This window comes from Scyliorhinus canicula, chromosome 11, assembly GCF_902713615.1.
Source record: "Scyliorhinus canicula chromosome 11, sScyCan1.1, whole genome shotgun sequence".
Lineage (NCBI taxonomy): Eukaryota > Metazoa > Chordata > Chondrichthyes > Carcharhiniformes > Scyliorhinidae > Scyliorhinus > Scyliorhinus canicula.
This window is the reverse complement of record NC_052156.1, coordinates 11,557,619-11,580,505: the sequence shown is the minus strand read 5'-3', so window position 1 is coordinate 11,580,505 and position 22,887 is coordinate 11,557,619. Positions and strand designations below refer to the sequence as shown.

Below are 22,887 nucleotides of genomic sequence, written 5' to 3'. Positions count from 1 at the left end.
ATTAGAACGGAGAAGGATGAGGGGCGACTTGATAGAGGTTTATAAGATCATTAGGGGAATAGATAGAGTAGACAGTCAGAGACTTTTTCCCCGGGTGGAACACACCATTACAAGGGGACATAAATTTAAGATAAATGGTGGAAGATATAGAGGGGATGTCAGAGGTAGGTTCTTTACCCAGAGAGTAGTGGGGGCATGGAATGCACTGCCTGTGGAAGTAGTTGAGTCGGAACAGTTAGAGACCTTCAAGCGGCTATTGGATAGGTACATGGATTAGGGTAGAATAATGGAGTGTAGGTTAACTTCTTAAGGGCAGCATGGTAGCATTGTGGATAGCACAATTGCTTCACAGCTCCAGGGTCCCAAGTTCGATTTCGACTTGGGTCGCTGTCTGTGTGGAGTCTGCACATCGTCCCCGTGACTGCGTGGGTTTCCTCCGGGTACTCCGGTTTCCTCCCACAGTCCAAAGATGCGCAGGTTGGGTGGATTGGCCATGAAAATTGTCCAAAATTCTATGATTAACCTAGGACAAAAGTTCGGCGCAACATCGTGGGCCGAAGGGCCTGTTCTGTATTTCTCTATCTATCTAAACTTAAATCTGCGTCATTTAGCTACCAATCCACATGTCACTGGAAGGTTTCTTGTCATTTCCTCTGTCAAACCCCTTTGTGATTTTGAGTCCAACGCCCTCTCAGAAGAACAACCCCAATCTTTAGACAAACCTGTTGTCCTTCTCCCAACCCACCATCTGCGGGCTGTTGAACGGTGAAACCCTCTTCAAAGCATCCGTTCATTCATTAGGAGCAGGAGGTGACCATGTGGCCCCTCGAGCCTGTTGCACCATTCAGCAAGATCATACCCGATCAGATTGGGATGTCAAATTCATTCTCCTCCTGCACAATGGGGATCGTTCAGAAGCTTACTTCTACAGTGAACACTCCTCTCATAGTCAAATTGTAAAGTTACATAATACTTTATTAGAAAATATTTTATATTTTTGGTCTTTTTTGTTAAAAAACAAAAACAGGTAACTCTAAAAAATGTCCAAAGTGCATTCAATAATACAAGGGCTGTAGAGTTGTTTTTTTTTTTTGCAGATCTGTGTTATGTCGTGGTTATTCATCGAAAAACGTTTCCAGTCTGCCTCTATAGTTATTTACTTTGTTCACATTTTAGTTTGTCAAAACTGTCCGCAGACCCTGCTCCAGCACAATGAAGCAACAAGTCCATTCGATTGTGCAGAACACATCAAACATAAGTGTGCGGAATCTCCCGTGTCCATCTCAACATGTTCAGAAGCCCCTCTGAGCGGCCATCGCTCAGCCAAGAGATATGCCCCTCAAAATTGCCTCAGCCGACTCTTCATCATCATCATCATCATCATCATCCCGCCCCACCCCTCAAACAAAAATGACCCCCTCTCAGAGGAGGAAAGGGTATTCTTCTAAATACCCCTGGACGCTTTTCGGCAGAGGGAGCTTGTCCACTTGATGTGTTATCCGGTTAACCGTTAATCGGCACAAGTGCTGAAGAGAGGGGAAGGAGTCCTTTCGGTGAAGGGGCTTGATGAGTTTCAGGTGGATGGCGGTGTCCTTGGGCGGCAGGTCCGCCGTGTCTGCCACCTTGTCGTACCGGTCCACGATGCACGAGCTGACGTAATGCTGGATGAGACTGAGAACCTCGCTGAAGGCCAGGATCCTGGGCTTTGCCAAGTAGTAAGAGTCCAGGCAGAACTTGCCATTGCTGTACTCTATACGGACATTAGTGGGACCCCGGTTCGTCTTCACGGAGAGGGTCAGCAGGTAGCAGGGGTGCGAGCTGTCCCGAATGAGGAACGTACCTTCCGGCATCTTGTTCAGTTCTTGCTTGGCCTCACTGGCTGTGAGGGGACCCCAGTACCATCCTGTAGTTCAAAAAATAAATTTTTTAAATCTCCCTTTTAGGCTTTGTTGGCAAATTCAGTCACCCCCGCCATTTTACACAGCAACTGCTTGCATTTATATAGTGCCTTTAATCACAACAAAATGGCCCAAGAGCAAACCTAAGAGAAGAGCTATGCGGAGGAGCTGGCATCAAATGTATTGCACAAAAATAGGCCATTCAGCTCCTCTGGTTTATGCTGTTCCACACAAGCTCCTCACACTTGCCTCCATCTAACCCAATCATCTTATCTCCATATTCACCCCCCCCCCCCCCCCCCCCCCCCCCCGGTCTTCACGTACTTATCCAACTTCCCCTTAAATGCTTTCATTTTTATACTTTTGCCTTTAAATTATTAACATCTTGCTGTTGAGAGCTCGACATTCTAATCACTCTCCGGGTGAAGAGTGTATGTATTGCCGACTATCAATGTCCCCGAGTCTAGGTCTCGGCTGCAAATGGAAACACCTTCTCCACTTCTACCTCACTAAACCTTTGATAGTTTGTAAACACCTTGATCAGGCCACTCCTCACCTTCTAACCCAGAGGACAGAGGCCCAATCTGTTCATGTTGGGGAAAGGCAATCTCACATAGTCATTTGGGACGTGCCCGGGGGCCCCCCGCTGCCTGGAATTTATGCCCTTAAAGCCTGTTTAGCACACTGGGCTAAATCGCTGGCTTTTAAAGCAGACCAAGGCAGGCCAGCAGCACGGTTCGATTCCCGTAACAGCCTCCCCGAACAGGTGCCGGAATGTGGTGACTAGGGGCTTTTCACAGTAACTTCATTGAAGCCTACTCGTGACAATAAGCGATTTTCATTTCATTTCATTTCTGTTTGTGCAGAGTTGTAAACCCGGATAAAAGCCGCATTCAGACCTCAGAAAACACAACAGGATGGGCCTCACAGTTCGGCAACCGCATCGTGAGAGGAAGCACAATCTGGAAGATATTGGAGATTCCCAATACTGCAATGGGAAGGCGGAGACAGGAACGGCGTGCAGCGCTCTCAGAGTTTGGGTCTCGGGAACACTGGATGGGAGACAGTCAACTTCACTCAGCACTTTCCCAGGTCTGAGAATACTTGAACGATCACAATGAGGACCGATTTCAAGTTTTTTTTCCCCCCCCCCCACACAGTCCACCACCGTCACGGTCACCAACATTTCTTCAACACCGCACTTTGGGAAGGACATTGTGGCCTTGGGAGAGGAAAGTTACGGGAAAATGATGGCAGGAAAGTCGGTGATGTGAGGGAAACCTAGAGAAGCTGGCGCTGCGCTCCCGAGAGGGGAGAAGGTTAAGGAGAAATTTAATAGAGGTGTACAAAATGGTGAAGGGTTTTAGTGGAGCAGACACGTAGAAACTAAATTGGCAGCAGAGCCAGAGGGCACAGATTTAAGACACTTGGCCATAAATGCTGAGGGAAGGGGAGGAGAATTGTTATTTTTTATAAATTTAGAGTACCCAATTATTTTTTTTCCCCAATTAAGGGGCAATTTAGCGCGGCCAATCCACCTACCCTGCACAACTTGGGGTTGTGGGAGTGAGACCCACGCAGACACGGGGAGAATGTGCAAACCCCACACAAACAGTGACCCGGGGCCGGGATCGAACCCCGGGTCCTCAGCGCCGTATGCAGCAGTGCTAACCACTGGGCCATCGTGCTGCCCGAGGAGAATTCTTTTGACACATTGAGTCGTTATGATCTGGAATCCAGTGCCTGGATGTGTGGTGGAAGCAGATTGAATAACAGCTTTCAAAAGGGGACTGGATCAATACTTGTGGAGTAAAGGGGGACAGCTGTGGCGTACGCTCTCACCTGACAGTTCCAATTGCCGGAGTGTGGTGGTGATGCATTGCATATCCGCTTCAGGGTCCCGCTTTTCCGCAGCTTCCCGATTTTGCTGATTTACCGGCACCAGCGAAGAATTCTCCTCCTGAAAAGTCATAAGGAACACGTTCCTCGTGGTCTGGTTCTCCCGTGTTCCCTTGAACACGATTACGTCGGCTGTTGCTCGTGTCAGAGGGATATTTCCAGTTCCTGGTTGAGTCAGTAAAGGTCTAACAATAGGGAGTAAAGGAGAACTTTAATACCAAGTCTTTAATACGAGAAGCCACATACGAGACATCACTCCACACAATATCGACATCAGCGCTGCTGTGATGACAGTAAAATAAGTTTTATCGACTTCCGCTTGTGACCATGGAGTGATTGGTCACATAAAGGGCTGTTCCTGTTCAAAGTCACAGAAAAGGTCCCTTTTACCCAAATCCGGGTGGAATTTTGATGAAAAGGTGTAGGTGAATGTTAGAGGAGTAGTTTACCCCTGGAATGGTATGTCTTCTGATCACTGGACCCGGCAGAAAACAGTGAGAGGTTTGGCTGGAAAGTTGAAACAGTCTTGTGCTTCACATACAGTCACTTCCAGCATGCAGGTGGGGGAGGGGCAAGCTGCAAGGCCCCAGATACAGGAACGGATGACTTTTATCAAGGAGGAATTCCATAAACAGAGGAAAGAAATGAGTGAGGATCAAGCAACGGCCATTGTAGAAGCTGTGGCACCCCTGAAGAGTACTTTGGAGCGGATGGAGAGGTGTTTGGAGGTGCAGGGGTCACAGATTCGGGAGATTAAAGGAGTGATCTCAGACCACAGCGATCGTGTGGTGGCTATGGAGGCGGAGGTGGGGCTCCTAGGAGACCTTTGTAAAACGCTGAGGGCAAAGGTGGAGGAGCAGGAGAATACCTCGAGAAGGCAGAACCTGCGAACAGTGGGCCAGCCTGAAGGAGTGGAAGGTGCGAGGGCCACAAGGTACGTCTCGAGGATGCTGGCAGGACTGGTGGCAGAAGGGGTGCTGGATAAGGCACCTGAAGTGGACCGAGCGCATAGGTCTCTGAGGCAAAAGCCTAGAGCTGGGGAGCCACCGCGGGTGGTGATCGTGAGACTCCATGAATTTGTGAAGAAAGAAAATTCTACGGTGGGCCAGGGAGAAGCGTAGCTGCGACTGGGAGGGAAATAACGTCCGGATTTATCAGGACTTTGGAACCAAGTTGACAAAACGGTGGGCAGGTTTCAACAAGGCGAAGGCGGTGCTGTACCGGCAGCAGATCAGGTTTGGGGTGCTCTACCCGGCGTAATTATGGGTGACGTTCGAAGGCCGGGAGTATTATTTCGAGACCCCAGAAGCGGCCGAAGACTTCATTAAGGAGCATAAACTGGGGGAGAACTGAGTGGACAATGCTTGGGAACCGGGGTGCTGGCACTATGTAATGGTCGGAAGCATGTTTAAAGTGGGTGTAGGGATTGGGGGATTGGCAGGACGGACGGTAGAGGGGATTGGAGATGCAATCCTCCGGTAAGGTTGGTAAAGTGGGACGTCCGGGGGCTGAATGGGCCGGTTAAAAGGTTGCGGGTGTTCGCGCACCTCGGGAGCTTGACAGCGGGGGTTGTCTTTTTGCAGGAGACACACCTCCGAGTGAAGGACCAGGTTAGGTTAAGGAAGGGGTGGGTCGGGCAGGTTTTTCACTCGGGGTTTGATTTGAAATCGAGGGGTGTGGCGATTTTAATGAGCAAAAAATGGGATTCATGAGTGCGAAGGAGGTGAGGGATCCAGGTGGGAGATATGTGATTGTGAGTGGGGTATTGGAAGGGGCACCGGTAGTGTTGGTAAGTGTGTATGCCCCAAATTGGGATGATGTGGGTTTTATAAGGGGGTTGCAGGCAGCAATCCCGGATTTGGCCACGTACCAGTTGATTATGGGAGGAGATTTTAACTGTGTCCTGGAGCCGAGGGTGGATAGATCGAGCCCCAGGTCGATGGGTAGGGTACGAATGGGTAGGGGGGGGGGGGGGGGGGGGAAAGGTTTATGGAGAGGATGGGTATGGTGGATCCATGGCGCTTTCAGAATCCAGGGAGAAGGGAGTATCCATCTTTTCACACGTCTATAAGGTGTGCTCGAGGATTGATTGCTTTGTAGTGAGTCGGGGGATTTTGGTTGGGGTGAAGGGGGCAGAGTATGTGGGGATAGTTATCTCGGACCATGCACCCCACTGGCTGGATATTCGGTTCAATACGGGACGAAAGCAGAGGCCGGGGTGGAGGTTTGACTCGGGGTTGTTGGCGGATGGAGGTTTTTGTGATAAGGTGCGGTTGGCGATTAGGGATTATGTGGAGTTCAATCAGAATGGGGAGGTGTCGGCGGGCATTTTTTGGGAAGCACTGAAGGCAGTGGTCCGGGGAGAAATCATCTCATTTACAGTTAGTACGAATAAGGAAAGGAGGGCGGAACATGACCGTCTAGTGAGTGAGATAGTGGAGGTGGACAGGGAATATTCGAGGGTGTCCACTGTGGAGGGATTGCTGAGGAGGAAAAAGTTGCAGGGGCAATTTGACAGGCTGACAACGGGGAGGGCGGTAGGGCAACTGCGTAGGGCAAGAGGGGTGCAACACGAGAATGGGGAGAAGGCGAGCCACATGCTGGCGCTCCAGCTGCTGAGACAGGCTGCGTCCAGGGAAATATTGAAGATCCAGACTGGGGCTGGGGATGTGGTGTCAGAGCCAGGGGAAGATAAATGAGGCATTTAGAGAGTATTACCAGAGACTTTATGAGGTAGACCCAGGAGGAGAGGAGGGGGACATGGGGTGGTTTCTAGACGAGCTGGAATTTCCCCAGGTGGAGGAGGCATAGAGGCAGGTGCTGGAGGAGCCCCTGGGGCTGAGGGAGGCACTGGACAGTGTCAGGGGTATGAAGACGGGGAAGGCCCCTGGGCCAGATGGGTACCCGGCAGAATTTGATAAGGAATTTGCGGCAGACCTGGCACCACATCTGTTGGGGGAGTTTAATGAAGCATTGGAGAAGGGGGAGTTGCCGGAGACGATGAAGCAGGCAGTAATCACACTAATCCCCAAAAAAGGGAAGGATCCGGTGGATTGTGGGTCGTATAGACCCATATCATTATTGAACACGGATGTGAAAGTATTGGCTAAGTTGTTGGCGGGGAGGAGGGAGGATTGTGTCCCGGGGGTGGTTGCAGAAGATCAAACAGGCTTCGTGAAGGGCAGGCAGCTCGCGGGTAATATAAAGCGGCTGTTGAATGTGGTGATGAATCTGTCGAGAGCTCTGATACCGGAGGTGGTGGTGTCCGTGGACGCGGAGAAAGCATTTGATCGGGTGGAGTGCGGTACTGGTTCGAAGTTTTGGGAAGGTTTGTGTTTGGGCCGAGATTTATGGCATGGGTGCGGTTGCTGAATGTGGCACCAAGAGCGAGAACGAATGATATGAGCTCACAAAGCTTTGACTTACACAGGGGTACGAGGCAGGGGTGCCCACTGTCGCCGCTGCTGTTTGCGCTGGCCATAGAGCCATTGGCGATGGCTCTCGGGGTCGGCAGAGTGGCAGGGGATAATGAGGGGACAGAGGGAGCATTGGGTGTCGCTCTATGCCGATGACCTCTTGCTGTATGTTTCATATCTGTTGGAGAGTATGGGAAGGATTATGGGCCTGTTGGGGAGGTTTGGAGGGTTCTCGGGGTACAAGCTGAATGTCGGGAAAAGCGAGGTATTCCCGGTGAATGAGCTGGCACAGCGGGATAATTTAGGGGGGGGATGCCATTTGCTGTAGCGAGGGATAGGTTTAGGTACTTGGGGATTCAGGTAGCGAGGGAATGGACGGGGCTCCATAAATGGAACTTAACGAAGCTGGTGGAGGAAGCCAGGGAGGATCTTAAGAGGTGGGATACACTGCACTTAACGTTGGCAGGGAGGGTCCAAGTGGGGAAAATGAATATTCTGCCGAGGTTCTTGTTTATCTTTCAGGCTCTCCTGATCTTTATACCAAAGGCCTTTTTCGGAAAGTGGACACAATCATCTCTGACTTTGTATGGGCGGGGGAGGTGCCGAGGGTGGGGAGGACCCTGCTACAGAGGCAGAGGCAGCAGGGGGGGTTGGCGTTGCCAAACGTGCTTCATTATTATTGGGTGGCGAATGTGGTCAAGGTGCAGCGGCGGTGGGAAGGAGAAGGGGTAGAGTGGGTTAGGATGGAGGAGGGATCCCAGTTTGAGGACTATGGTGACGGCAGCATTGCCAATGGCTCCGAGTAGGTATTCAGGGAGCCCAGTGGTGCAGTCCACGGTGAAGATATGGAATCAGCTGAGGAGGCATTTTAGGGTGGAAGGGATGTCGGTGCTAATGCCACTGTGCGAGAATCATGGGTTTGACCGGGGGGGGGGGGGGGGGATGGATAGTGTATACAGGAGGTGGAGGGAAGTGGGGCTAGTCAAGGTGAGGGATTTGTATTTGGAGGAAGGGTTCGCCAGTCTGGAGGTGCTAAGGGAGAGGGTCGAGCTGCCGAAAAAGACGGGAGAGTAAAGACGTTTCCTTGATCTCTCAGCTACCTCATCTCAAATCATTTGACGAATATGGTTGGTGTGAGTACTAGAGAAACTGAGGGGTGGCACAGTGGTTAGCACTGTCGCCTCACAGAGCCAGGAAAGAGTATTGAGGACAATGAATGAATGAATGATGGACCAGGTTCCAAGGGGCTAAAATAGCTCCCCCTGTTCCTAGTATCCTAACTAAGTGAGGCTTTAGGAAGGCTGGAGCTCATTTTGATAGATAATACAGTTGGGGACTAAGTGGTGGACGTAACGTGTAAACAAATGCGCCGACAGGATGGCACAGTGGTTAGCACTGCTTCCTCACAACGCCAGCGACCTAGTTCAATTCGACTCTGGGTCACTGTCTGTGCGGAATCTGCATGTTCTCCCCGTGTTTGCGTGGGTTTCCACCGGGTGCTCCGGTTTTCTCCCACAGTCCAAAGATGTGCAGGTTAAGCAGATTAGTCATGCTAACTCACCCCTTAGAAACTCACCAAGAGGCCTTTGAAAGCACCTCCCAAACCCCTGCCTCTACCACCTAGAAAGACTGGGGCAGCAGACACATGGGAAAACCACCGCCTGCACGTTTACCTCCAAGCTGCTCACCATCCTGACTTGGAAACCTATCAGCCGTTCCTTCACTGTCGCTCACCACCACCTTCTCAGGGGGCAATAAATACTTGGGCCAACAAGCAACGCCCACGTCCTCATGGCTGGCACCACGCTAGTAAAATATCTCCTTCCCCCTCTCCAAGGCCTTGACCTCCTTCTTCAAGGGTGGTGCCCAGATGTGGATATAGTTCTCTGGATGGGGCCTAACCTATGATCTAAAAAGGGATGGCATAAATCTTTGCTCTTGCAAAGCGTAACTGTTTTAAAGTAGATTTATAAGCAGGGCTGATTTGATTCTTTATCGTGATTAAAAATTAAGCATTCTATCTATTTTCTGCGGTTTAAGATATTTTTGTTACTATTCTGTTTCAATTTCACACATGGAGGATTCATTTTTTCCATTTGTCACCGGCTTCGGGGACAGCTTCTTTGTAACTTTCCACAGCTACATTTTTAAAAAAACCAAAATCGCTGACTATTATCATTTCATTCATCAACCGGCTCTTCGTCATCTCAGTTTGAGGGGCTGCTGCCTTGCCAAACAGAACTCGATCAGGATATTTCTTCAACTTATTTTGCTGCATTTATGTGCCGGCCAGAAAGCCAACGTTCGCTCAAGTCAGTACATTAAATGGACGGGACGTTCAGGTCGGGCTCACTCCGAGACTGGAAATTCCCACCAGAGGTCTACGGACCTTTCAAGCAAGTCCGATCTGGCCCCTGCCATGATATGCACTCGTGCACATAATAAGATACAGACAGGCAGTGACAGACACCCAGTACAGCCAATCAACACACAGGACAGAACACAACCAATCACCAGGCAGAACACTAGTGGGTGGTCTCCCATTATAAAACACACGAGGCATCAGCACTCCGCCTCTTTCCACTGGTGACAACTGTAGTGACAGTCAGGGTGTATGTATCAGTTCGCACCTTCTACACGTGGCTCAGAGCTAGTCTGGTCTAGTTAGTTAGAGTTAGCACACTTAAGAGTAGTCGAGTGTCAACCCACAGCCAGCTGTGTGCAATGTTACAGAAGTTCAATAAATCATATTGAACCAACGTCTAAGTTTGGTGTCGGCTTTCCAGTACAACTGCATCCAGTTGCAGTCCGTGTTACCCCAGGGTGAATAACACGACAACCCCTTAGATTTGTATGAATGATCCCACTTTGCCAGCATTTCAGAGGTTTACCAAGCAGCCCACGTTGCTAAAGCAGATCACCGGATCTTCGTCGCAATTCTGTTTATGGGATATTGGTGTGTGCAAATTGGCAGCTGTGTTTCCTACTTTACAACACAGTGTATTTCAGTGACTGTGTCCTGGGGGGAGCATTCGGTAAAGGGTCCTACTGAGGGACTGGAAGTCTGGGGGTTTGGCGCTGCCGAACCTGATGTACTATTACCGGGCGGCAAACACGGGGAAGGAGTTAGGTTGGGTGCAGGGATCGCAAAGCAGTCTGGGCTGGGCGAGGATGGAGGCGAGGCCATGCCGGGGGACAGGGCTGTGAACGTTAGTGACGGCTCTGCTGCTGTTTGCACAGGATTGGATTGGATTTTGTTTATTGTCACGTGTACCAAGGTACAGTGAAAAGTATTTTTCTGCGAGCAGCTCAACAGATCATTAAGCACGTGAAAAGAAAAATAAAAGAAAAAACATAATAGGGCAACACAAGGTACACAATGTAGTAATAATGTTACTCTTAGAATTAAATTTTATTGTAGTAATAATGTTACTCTTAGAATTAAATTTTAACGGATTAGAACGATTGTAAGGTAAGTAAAAAGTGGATCTGTTCGGGCGAGCTCGCAGAGAGTTGCCACGCTCCGGTGCCATCTTGGGACAGGGAACATTTCAGGCAATTCGGTTGTGGTGGCCATATTAAAAATATGGAGGCAGTTGCGGCAGCATTTTCAGGTGGGGGGGGGGGGGGGTCGAAGGTAACTCCGATTAGGGACAGTCACATGTTTGAACCGGATGGATTGGATGCCAGGTTTAGACGTCGGGAGGAGAAGGGGGCGACAGTAATGGCGGATTTATTCCTGGAGGAACGGTTTGCGAGTCTGGAGGAATTACGGGTTAGCGCAGTCGGAGGGGTTCAGATGCTTGCAGGCTGGGAATTTTATGGGAAGATTTTTCCGACTTTGCCGGGGCCGCTGTCGTAGCTGGCGGAGAGGGTACAGTCATTGGTGGAGGTAGAAGTAGGGAGTATTTCCTATGGGAGGATTCTGCCGGAGGACCCAGCAACATTGGAGGGGATTAAGGCCAAGTGGGACAAAGAACTAGGGGGGGAAAGTGGAGGAGGGGGCATGGTGTGAAACCCTGTGGAGGGTGAATGCCACCTCGCCATGTGCAAGGCACGGGCTCATCCAACTAAAGGTGGTGCATCGGGAACATTTCACAAGGGCTAGGATGAGTCCAGTGTTTGAGGGGGTAGAAGATAGGTGTGAGCGGTGTGGGAGGGGCCCAGTGAATCATGTACACATGTTCTGGGCATGTCCTAAGCTAGCGAGCTTTAGGGGTTATTTCTTCAGCACCATGTTGCCGATCTACAAAGGGAATTGGAGGCTGGTCTGCTCGAGGCCAGTTTCGGGACGTGGGACGTGCCAGAGCTGCAGGCGGGCGCGGGGGCCGATGTCTTAGCCTTCGCCTCGCTGGTGGGTTCTGTTGGAGTGGAGGTCAGTTTCTCCACCCAGTCCCTCGGCGTGGCTGGGGGACACCATGGAGATTTTGTACCTTGAGAGAATTAAATACACGTTGAGAGGTCCGATGGGAGCCATTTGTCATGTATTTCAAGGAACTGGTCACTGTCAAAAGCTATGGGGGGGGGGGAGGGAGTTGTTTATTTGATATGTATTTATATATTCAAAACCTGTTCAATAAGAATATATTTGTTCTATAAATCAAACAGATGGTTGGATTCCAGAAATGATTCCAACCTTCAACTGGTTAAGCAACATGTTGATGTCAAAATTCACATGCTTTATTTTCTAATCCCTCCATTGCCTCGCCTCTCCCTATTCCTGTAATCTCCTCCAGTCACACAACCCTCCCAGCTCCTCTCATTCCGGCCTTTTGTACATCAATGATTTCATCACTCCCTCATTAGTGGCTGGCCTTCAGCTGGCAAGACTAAAAGATCTGGAATTCCCTCGCTAAATTTCTCCACTTCTCTCTCTCTTCTCCTTTAAGATGCTCTTGAAAATCTCTCTCTTTGATGAATCTGTTGATCAACGGCCTTAATAACTCCTCATGCGGCCCCTTGTCAGATTTTGCCTTGAGACGGTCCAGTGAAGGACCCTGGGACGTTCTATTACCTGAAAGGTGCTATATTAATGTAAATTGTTGTTAACATGCAACAGATCTCAGGTCAGACAATTTAGACTGAAGTAGTAAAGGACACTTTGAGAAATGCCAGTGCACAAATCAAGTTCTTATTTCATAAATAATGTTTTCCAAACACCGTTCCAGGAGACAATGTGCGCAGAGAACGTCCGAGATTCAACCTGTCAGAGTCGACAGTGATCGACAGGCAGGATTCTATGTTCAGAATCCACCAATACTAGTTGTGCGCAGAAAGATTCCATCCATATCTGATCAGATCAGTACGATTGGGCTTGAACGTTGGTTTCTCAATCTCACCACCAGTTGACACCCGCAACTTGTAAACTAGCCAATTAGTTGAGACATTTGAGACATGCTGCTGACTGTGAATCCCTTTGGTACGCATGTGGCCAGGAAAGATAATAAATAATAATCTTTATTCTCACAAGTAGGCTTACATTAACACTGCAATGAAGTTACTGTGAAAAGCACCTAGTCGCCACATTCCGGCGCCTGTTCGGGTACACAGAGGGAGAATTTAGAATTACCTAACAGCACGTCTTTTGGGGTTTGTGGGTGGAAACCAGAGCACCCGGAGGGAACCCACGCAGACAGGGGGAGAATGTGCAGACTCCGCACAGGCAGTGACCCAAGCCGGGAATCCAACCCAGGATCCAGGCGCTGTGAAGCCATAGTGCTAACCGTGCTGCCCAGTGCGAAGAGGAGACGGCAGAAGAGTTAACGGGCTGTTTGGATGAGCTGAGTGATCATTTCTCACCCCTCCCACCCCAAGTTTTCTCTCAGGCGAACGCCATAAATTTTTGATGTCGTCTTTTGTCTGTTTCCCTCGCGTTCAAGAAACTGTTTTGAATTCAAATCCACGGATGCTTTCTGTTCAGCCATTTGGAGGAAACAGGAGTTTGCAGCCAATGAAAAACACACAAGCTTGCTTGGCTGGTTCCATTGTTGGAATGTTCAACACCAATGAATCCAAGCATTACATTCAAACCCACGTCAGTGGTTTATTGGCTGTACATTCTTTCAAGCATGTCTTCAGGTTTTGAAAGATTTTGAAGGAATGATTGGCACCTTGAGGATTACAGAACATGCTCATTTCCAATGGCACTGTGGGTAAAGATGCCGCCATGTTTATTACTGGCTGCTAGTAACGCTCATGTAAAAAAAAAAACATAGAACCTACAGTGCAGAAGGAGGCCATTCGGCCCATTGAATCTGCACCGGCCCACTTAAGCCCTCACTTCCCATGATAAATTGCCCTTAGTGACCAAAAAGGTTAGGAGGGTTTATTGGGTTATGGTGGAAGTGAGGGCTTAAGTGGATCGGTGCAGACCCGATGGGCCGAATGGCTGTGCGATCCCAAAGACGTGCAGGTTAGATGGAAGGAGTGTGGGAGGAAACCCACGCAGACCTGGGGAGAACGTGCAGATTCCACACAGACAGTGGCCCAGCGGGGAATCGAACCTGGGACCCTGGCGCTGTGCAGCCACAGTGCTATCCACTTGTGCTACCGTGCCACCATTACCTGTTTATTTTTAAATGATGCCTCATTTCAACTGAGGAGGTTTTGGATCATAAGCCTCCAACCGCGGTCCTCTGGTGAGTGGACGGAAACGGAGAACAGGATCCTTCACTGACGTAACAGGCATTAATACTAGTGTGAGGGAGAGGTCTGTTATTACGGTGCGCCAAGGATAGCACAGCAACACAGGGCGATGGCTCCCAGAGGGACAGCATGCAGCACATGAAGTCCATATCGCATGAAGTTCAACCATGACTAACTGGGTAATCCTTTCCCCTTCGAGTGAGAAGGTCATGGGTTCCTCATCCTTCTCCAGAGTCTGCAGCACAAACTCTGATCTGATCTTCCAATATAGCACTGAGGGGAGAGCTGCACAGTCGGAGGTGCTGTCTTTCTGATGAGGCATTGAACTAAGGTGGCACAGCGGGAGAGACCCGGCCTTGGGTGACTTCCTGTGCGGAGTCTGCACGTTCTCCCCGTGTCTGCGTGGGTTTCCTCCGGGTACTCCGGTTTCCTCCCACAGTCCAAAGATGTGCAGGTGAGGTGGGGCTACGGTGGGGGAGTGGGTCCAGGTAGAATGCTCTTTCAGAAGGTCAGTGCAGACTCGATGGGCCAATTGGCCTCCTGTAGGAATTCTAGGAATTCTGTTGCAGGAATTTGCACCAGCGGAATTCTCCATCGACGGGCTCCTCCGGCCCACCGTCAGCGGGGTGCCCACAATGGGAAACCCCATTGGCCAGTTGCGGGAACGGAGAATCCGGCGGGGGCGCACCGGAAAACACAGTTGGCTGCCCGGAGAATCCTGCCTCTTACCTTGATTGCATTCGAATGGGAGCCAATCCATTTTTCAAAAATATATACTTTTTAACCTTAACTGGTGGTTGTGAATTATATTCCCTTTAACCTTAGAAGCTTCTGACTTATGGAGAGAGGAGGAGAGAGTTGGAAAGAAAGACTTGCATTTATATAGCACCTTTCATGCCCTCCTGCTGTCCCAAAGTGCCTCATAACCAATTAATTACATTCGGATGTGGTGTTGTAATGTGGGAAACACAGCAACCAATGAGTGCACAGCAAGCTCCCACAAACAGCTATGTGACCATGAGCAGATAAGGCAGAGGGTTTGGCTGGGAGAGAGGACTATGGGGTAATAAGGGAGAAGAGCACGAGATTTTTTTAATAGAAAAAAGTGTTCTGACAATCTGCAATGAAAGCAGAAGGGAGTGAGCAAGCAGCATCTTTGGAGAGAGAAGCTGAGAGCTCGCGTTTCTAATGACCTTCATCAGAACTGGAATAAATTAAAGGTCTAGCATGCACACAGACGGGGAAAGCAGGGACCTGGGGAGCAATAACCTCAGGGAGACTGTGTGAAAGGGTGGGAGGGAGGAGAATTTAAATGACGAAACAGATGATGATGGTAAAAACAGGCGGTCGGTTAAAGACACAAAAAGAAAGAGTTTGAATGACCCGAAACATTTGACTCTCTCATGCTCCACAGATTAGGCCAGGCCTCCTGAGGTTTCTCCAGCATTTTCTGTTTATATTTCGCCTTGAACTCCACTCACTTCCTCTGAATAAAGGGTGTTGCCATGGGTACCCCCAAGCTATTCCTGTCTTTGTCTGGGTCACGTGGAAGGTTATTTGTGCTGGTCCTATTCATGTCTTTCACAGTACATTGATGAATGGATCATTGCCATTCCTGCCCTGGACTGACCTGCAACATTTCATCAACTTGTTTCCAGCTCTCACTTTGACTCGATTCATCCCTTCCCTCCCCATCCACCACTTCCCTGTATCCATTCCTGGAGATATGTTTACATAGGCTATGGGACAGAAACAGGCCATTCAGCCCAAGTCCAAGTGTTTTTTTAAAAAACTCATTTATGGGATGTGGGCGCAACTGGCTGGGCCAGCATTTATCGCCCATTCCTAACTGCCCTAGAACTGAGTGATTAGCTAGACCATTTCAGCTCTGAGTCACATGTAGTCCAGGTCGGGTAAGGACGGCAGATTTCCTTCCCTAAAAGGTACACGGAGGGAGAATTCAGAATGTCCAGTTCACCCAACAAGCACGTCTTCCGGGACCGGTGGGAGGAAACCGGAGCACCCGGAGGAAACCCACGCAGGCACGGGGAGAACGCGCAGACTCCGCACAGGCAGTGACCCAAGCCGGGAATCGAACCTGTGACCTGGAGCTGTGAAGCAACAGTGCTAACCACTGTGCTGCTGCTCGAGGGTGGACAAACTGAAACTAAGGAGGCCGCGCACCTCCAATGTCCAGCTTTGTCTCCGCGCCTGTTGTCTAACAGCAGTCTGAAGCTGGTATCTTTGACAACATGCATTTCCCTCACTGTGTGAAGCAGACTGCAAACTGGGAGGTGAATCCACAATTCCTCCCAGTTCCCTCTTCAATTCAGACAAAACAATAATCACAATTTATGACACACTCAAGGCTGGTTAGATTGTCTCCTGTACGAACAGCAAGTAGAGACAAGTGAAAGGGCATTCCTCAACAGTGACAACAAGGGCATCCAACATGCTCACTCTCGTCCTCAAAAACATGTTGAACTTGCTCCACCCACAGACGATCACAGATAGATAGAGATGCTGGAAATTTCCACTTTGCACTCACTCATCCAGTTTACACAGTAACCTGCTGTGACGGTTGATGACTCATTTCCCTGAAGGGGCCGGGGTTAAAAAGACAACCCGAGGAGATCAGACATAGTTGAAGGGTTAATTCGAAGAGCGCGGGACTTGCAAAAACAACCCTTCACAATGTCTCTCCCGGCTGTGTCCTATTGCCAGCTGCTTACAGCTGAGTGGCAGCCACACAGTCAACAGGAAACAAATCACATCTCCGGCCAGTCGCCCAGTGATTAATTCACTTGCTGCCCCAATCCAATTCAGGCTTTCTGTTTAAAAGCTCGGGGATGGGAACCATCCGGAACGAGGAGAGATGTTAATTCCCAAAGCCCAATCCTCACAAACCCACTGCCATCACAGTTCAACATGGGGCAAACCTTTCCTGCTCCAACTCCAAAACAGTTCCCATTATTGGATCCCCAGAGGGACAAAAAAAACGAGGAAGGAAGACTGATCTGAAATGTCCCCACCCCGCATTCGGAAAACAAAAACATAAAAAAAAGGATAAAATTGACTCATTTCAATTCTCACTTTCAACGTAACTTAGTTTGGAAGGTTTTTTTTTTAAAGGCTGTGTTTTCCCCCGGAGTGCCTGCCCCACCATTGCCAAGACTCACAATTAACCGAATCAGAATAGACGATGGTTATTTATATTTAAAAATAAAACAAAGACAGTTGGGATTAAACCCCCCCTCGACCAGTCTAATTAACCCCCCATACCCAGTCTAATTAACCCCCCTCGACCAGTCTAATTAAACCCTCTCACCCAGTCTAATTAAATCCCCCTCACCCAGTCTAATTAACCCCCCTCACCCAGTCTAATTAACCCCCCTCACCCAGTCTAATTAAACCCCTTTCACCCAGTCTAATTAAACCCCTTTCACCCAGTCTAATTAACCCCCCTCACCCAGTCTAATTAAACCCCCCTCACCCAGTCTAATTAACCCCCCTCACCCAGTCTAATTAAACCCTTTTCACCCAGTCTAATTAAACCCCTTTCACCCAGTCTAATTAACCCCCCCTCACCCAGTCTAATTAACCCCCCTCACCCAGTCTAATTAACCCCCCTCACCCAGTCTAATTAAACCCTCTCACCCAGTCTAATTAAACACCCCTCACCCAGTCTAATTAACCCCCCTCACCCAGTCTAATTAAACCCTTTTCACCCAGTCTAATTAAACCCCTTTCACCCAGTCTAATTAAACCCCTTTCACCCAGTCTAATTAAACCCTCTCACCCAGTCTAATTAACCCCCCTACCCAGTCTAATTAACCCCCCTCACACAGTCTAATTAAACACCCCTCACACAGTCTAATTAACCACCCTACCCAGTCTAATTAAACACCCCTCACCCAGTCTAATTAAACACCCCTCACCCAGTCTAATTAACCCCCTCACCCAGTCTAATTAACCCCCTCACCCAGTCTAATTAACCCCCCTCACCCAGTCTAATTAAACCCTCTCACCCAGTCTAATTAACCCCCTCACCCAGTCTAATTAAACACCCTCACCCAGTCTAATTAACCCCCCATACCCAGTCTAATTAAACACCCCTCACCCAGAGGGGCTGGTTTAGCTCACCAGGCTAAATCGCTGGCTTTTAAAAGCAGGCCAGCAGCACGGTTCGATTCCCGTACCAGCCTCCCTGGACAGGCGCCGGAATGTGGCGACTAGGGGCTTTTCACAGTAACTTCATTGAAGCCTACTCGTGACAATAAGCGATTTTCATTTCATTCATTTCATTTCATTTCATTCAGTCTAATTAAACCCCTCTCACCCAGTGTAATTAACCCCCCTCACCCAGTCTAATTAAACACCCCTCACCCAGTCTAATTAACCCCCCTCACCCAGTCTAATTAAACCCCCCTCACCCAGTCTAATTAAACCCCTCACCCAGTCTAATTAACCCCCCTCACCCAGTCTAATTAAACCCCCTCACCCAGTCTAATTAACCCCCCATACCCAGTCTAATTAAACCCCTCACCCAGTCTAATTAAACCCCTCACCCAGTCTAATTAACCCCCCTCACCCAGTCAAATTAAACCCCTCACCTAGTCAAATTAAACCCCTCACCCAGTCTAATTAACCCCCTCACCCAGTCTAATTAAACATCCCTCACCCAGTCTAATAAAACCCTCTCACCCAGTCTAATTAACCCCTCTCACCCAGTCTAATTAACCCCTCTCACCCAGTCTAATTAACCCCCCTCACCCAGTCTAATTAAACCCCCCATACCCAGTTTAATTAACCCCCCCTCACCCAGTCTAATTAAACCCCTTTCACCCAGTCTAATTAAACCCCCCATACCCAGTCTAATTAACCCCCTCACCCAGTCTAATTAAACCCCCCATACCCAGTCTAATTAAACCCCTTTCACCCAGTCTAATAAAACCCCCCATACCCAGTCTAATTAATCCCTCACCCAGTCTAAACCCCCTCACCCAGTCTAATTAACCCCTCTCACCCAGTCTAATTAAACCCCCTCACCCAGTCTAATTAAACCCCCCATACCCAGTCTAATTAAACACCGTCACACAGTCTAATTAAACCCCCCTCACCCAGTCTAATTAAACCCCCCTCACCCAGTCTAATTAAACCCCCCTCACCCAGTCTAATTAAACCCCCCATACCCAGTCTAATTAACCCTCTTACCCAGTCTAATTAACCCTCTTACCCAGTCTAATTAACCCCCCATACCCAGTCTAATTAAACCCCCCTTACCCAGTCTAATTAAACCCCCATACCCAGTCTAATTAAACTCCCCATACCCAGTCTAATTAAACCCCCCTTACCCAGTCTAATTAAACCCCCCTCACCCAGTCTAATTAAACCCCCCTCACCCAGTCTAATTAAACCCCCCTCACCCAGTCTAATTAAACCCCCCTCACCCAGTCTAATTAAACCCCCCTCACCCAGTCTAATTAACCCCCCTCACCCAGTCCAATTAACCCCCCATACCCAGTCTAATTAAACCCCCCATACCCAGTCTAATTAAACCCCCCACACCCAGTCTAATTAAACCCCCCTCACCCAGTCTAATTAAACCCCCCTCACCCAGTCTAATTAAACCCCCCTCACCCAGTCTAATTAAACCCCCCTCACCCAGTCTAATTAAACCCCCCTCACCCAGTCTAATTAACGCTCTTACCCAGTCTAATTAACCCCCCATACCCAGTCTAACTAAACCCCCATACCCAGTCTAATTAAACATCCCTCACCCAGTCTAATTAAACCCCTTTCACCCAGTCTAATTAAACATCCCTCACCCAGTCTAATTAACCCCCATACCCAGTCTAATTAACCCCCATACCCAGTCTAATTAAACCCCCCTCATCCAGTCTAATTAAACCCCCATACCCAGTCTAATTAAACTCCCCATACCCAGTCTAATTAAACCCCCCTTACCCAGTCTAATTAAACCCCCCTCACCCAGTCTAATTAAACCCCCCTCACCCAGTCTAATTAAACCCCCCTCACCCAGTCTAATTAAACCCCCATACCCAGTCTAATTAAACCCCCCTCATCCAGTCTAATTAAACCCCCCTCACCCAGTCTAATTAACCCCCCTCACCCAGTCTAATTAACCCCCTCACCCAGTCTAATTAAACCCCCCTCACCCAGTCTAATTAACCCCTCTCACCCAGTCTAATTAAACCCCCTCACCCAGTCTAATTAAACCCCCTCACCCAGTCTAATTAACCCCTCTCACCCAGTCTAATTAAACCCCCTCACCCAGTCTAATTAACCCCTCTCACCCAGTCTAATTAAACCCCCTCACCCAGTCTAATTAAACCCCCCTCACCCAGTCTAATTAACCCCTCTCACCCAGTCTAATTAAACCCCCTCACCCAGTCTAATTAAACCCCCCTCACCCAGTCTAATTAAACATCCCTCACCCAGTCTAATTAAACGTCCCTCACCCAGTCTAATTAACCCCCCATACCCAGTCTAATTAAACCCCCCATACCCAGTCTAATTAAACCCCCCATACCCAGTCTAATTAAACACCCCTCACCCAGTCTAATTAACCCCCCCTACCCAGTCTAATTAACCCCCCCTACCCAGTCTAATTAAACTCCTCTAACACAGTCTCCCATTTGCTCATTGCAATAGTTTTTTTAAAGACTCAAACACAAGCACAAAGCTCCGTGTTTTTACAATCTCTCCTTGACCATTAAAGAGTTTACGAATCCTCTGGATCACAGGAGATTTAACTCTTTTGCCTTTTGGGACATTAAACAGCAAGATATGGACGAGTACAGTATAAACCCTCTCGCAAACACTGAGCCAGAACACGGTGTCCCTATTTTTTAAAAAAACAAGATTCCTACAACTTCAACCTGACAGAATGAGACAGTGAAACGATTGGTGTTTCTGTTTGTTTTACAGTGAATCTTCTACTCACCCCTGTAAACAGAGCAGCATGTCAAAAACCCTGTGGACGCTGGTAGTGCAACTGCCTTCGTTCGAAATCCAATGGGGAACTGGTGGGATTTTCCAGAAGGCTTCGATCTTCTCCAAAGTTTTCAGGCTCACGGTCTTTGAATTGCCCACACGACTGTTTCGATCTTACGACTGAACGTGGGGTTTGCAAAGAGATGGAGAGAGAGAGAAACAAAAAAAGGCAGAGTACAGTCTGAGAATAAATAATTAAACAGCAGCCCCCAGCCTAGAAATAAAAAAAACTTGTGGAAAAAAAACCCCAGCTACATTTGTCTGCCACCCTTCTTTCTGAACCCTCTGTGGAAACAGTGTAGAGATTCCCAGGCCTGAGATGCAGCAAGCTCAAAGGGTTGAAGCAGACTGGCTGGTGGGCGAGAGTGAGCTAGTAGAAATAGCGAGGGGGAGGAAATTGCCACTTAGTTACCCCAATAATACTAATTCCAAGAATGGGAATTCCTAGAATTGCTACACGCCAGCAACTTTAAGCACCACACACACACACACACAGAGAATAAAGCATGGGGAGATTAGCAAAACACCTCAATCCTGCGCGCTATTACCTGCAGGGGATTGGGTCTTTGAGGTTTTTGTGTGTGTGTGTGTGTGTGTGTGTGTGCGCTATCTTCTGTGCCTGGATTCATTGTAACTCCCGTTTTACATTCACTGTCTCCACGCCCCACTTCTGGCTGGGCATTGGGCCAAGAATATGTCACAAGTCAGGGCGGAAATGCCTTTGATACATTTCCAGGAACTTTCCAAGAATCTAGCTGTGTGTGTCATACCAGAGAAACAGAGAGGAGCCAATCGGCGTGCGTGGGGGAAAAGAGGCAAAGCATTTGTTCTTCCTGGTTACGGCAGGCTGTGTCAAACAGACCAACACACATTCTCCAAACAAGCCAACTGAACAAACAGCAGCGATTAAACCAAGGGGGTTGTCTCCAAAGAGAGGGAGGCTTTTTTTTGGAGGGCTGGGGGGGTTTGGTTACTAGTTCGTCTTCTATTCACACCACCCTGTCGGTCAATCCAATCAGCTGGTTAGAATCCACAGCAGAAATCTATTTTTTAAAAATGAGAGCCACTTGCATTCATGTAGCGCCTGTCAAGCTACCACCAAGAAAGCACAACAGCACCTATGCTTCCTCAGGAAACTATAAGAAATTCGGCATGTCCACATTAACCCTTACCAACTTTTACAGATGCACCATAGAAAGCATCCGATCTGGCTGCATCACAGCCTGGTATGGCAACTGCTCGGCCCAGGACCGCAAGGAACTTCTGAGAGTTGTGAACACCGCCCAGTCCATCACACGAACCTGCCTCCCATCCATTGACTCCATCTACACCTCCCGCTGCCTGGGGAAAGCGGGCAGCATAATCAAAGGCCCCTCCCACCCGGCTTACTCACTCTTCCAACTTATTCCATCAGGCAGGAGATACAGAAGTCTGAGAACACGCACGAACCGACTCAAAAACAGCTTCTTCCCCACTGTCACCAGACTCCTAAATGACCCTCTTATGGACTGATCTCATTAACACTACACCCTGTATGCTTCACCCGATGCCAGTGCTTATGTAGTTACATTGTATATCTTGTGTTGTCCAATTATGTATTTTCTTTTATTCCCGTTTCTTCCCATGTACTTAATGATCTGTTGAGCTGCTCGCAGAAAAATACTTTTCACTGTACCTCGGTACACGTGACAATAAACAAATCCAATCCAATCACGATCACCACACGTCCCAAAGTGCTTTGCCGCCCGATGAAGTGCTTTCTGAGAGCGGTCACTGTGGGAACACATTTCCACCCAATTGACACATACAGAGCAAGATCCCACAAACGGGCACCATGCCATAATGGCCAGAGTCCTGTAGAAGGGTCATACTGGACTCCCAGCCTTAACTCTGTTTCTCTCTGGCGCAGTGGTTAGCGCTGCTGCGCAACAATCCATCAGGACTGTACGCAGAACAATACCTTTCACTGTACCTCGGTACACGTGCTCCCTAGAATCTACCTCTTTGACCAA

At 48.8% G+C, this 22,887-nt stretch overlaps 1 protein-coding gene across 1 annotated transcript; it reads right to left on the bottom strand.

The window, feature by feature from the left end:
* Nucleotides 1-1,081: 1,081 nt before the first annotated feature.
* LOC119973824 (cytokine-inducible SH2-containing protein-like) lies at nucleotides 1,082-21,563 on the bottom strand. The gene is made up of 4 exons (XM_038812261.1): nucleotides 21,424-21,563; nucleotides 20,826-20,995; nucleotides 3,741-3,982; nucleotides 1,082-1,903 (listed from the first exon to the last, which is right to left on the bottom strand). The coding sequence occupies exons 2-4, from the start codon at nucleotides 20,843-20,845 to the stop codon at nucleotides 1,422-1,424; spliced, it is 744 nt and encodes a 247-aa protein (XP_038668189.1). The 5' UTR covers nucleotides 20,846-20,995; nucleotides 21,424-21,563; the 3' UTR covers nucleotides 1,082-1,421.
* Between the last annotated feature and the right edge of the window lie 1,324 nt (nucleotides 21,564-22,887).

Excerpts from the sequence above, each read along its gene's own strand:
- LOC119973824 (XM_038812261.1), bottom strand. The coding sequence starts at position 20,845 with ATGCTGCTCTGTTTACAGGG. Across the intron at positions 3,983-20,825 it reads ATGCTGCTCTGTTTACAGGG|ACCTTTACTGACTCAACCAG; the intron begins GTGAGTAGAAGA and ends CCCTATTGTTAG. Across the intron at positions 1,904-3,740 it reads CCGGCAATTGGAACTGTCAG|GATGGTACTGGGGTCCCCTC; the intron begins GTGAGAGCGTAC and ends TTTGAACTACAG.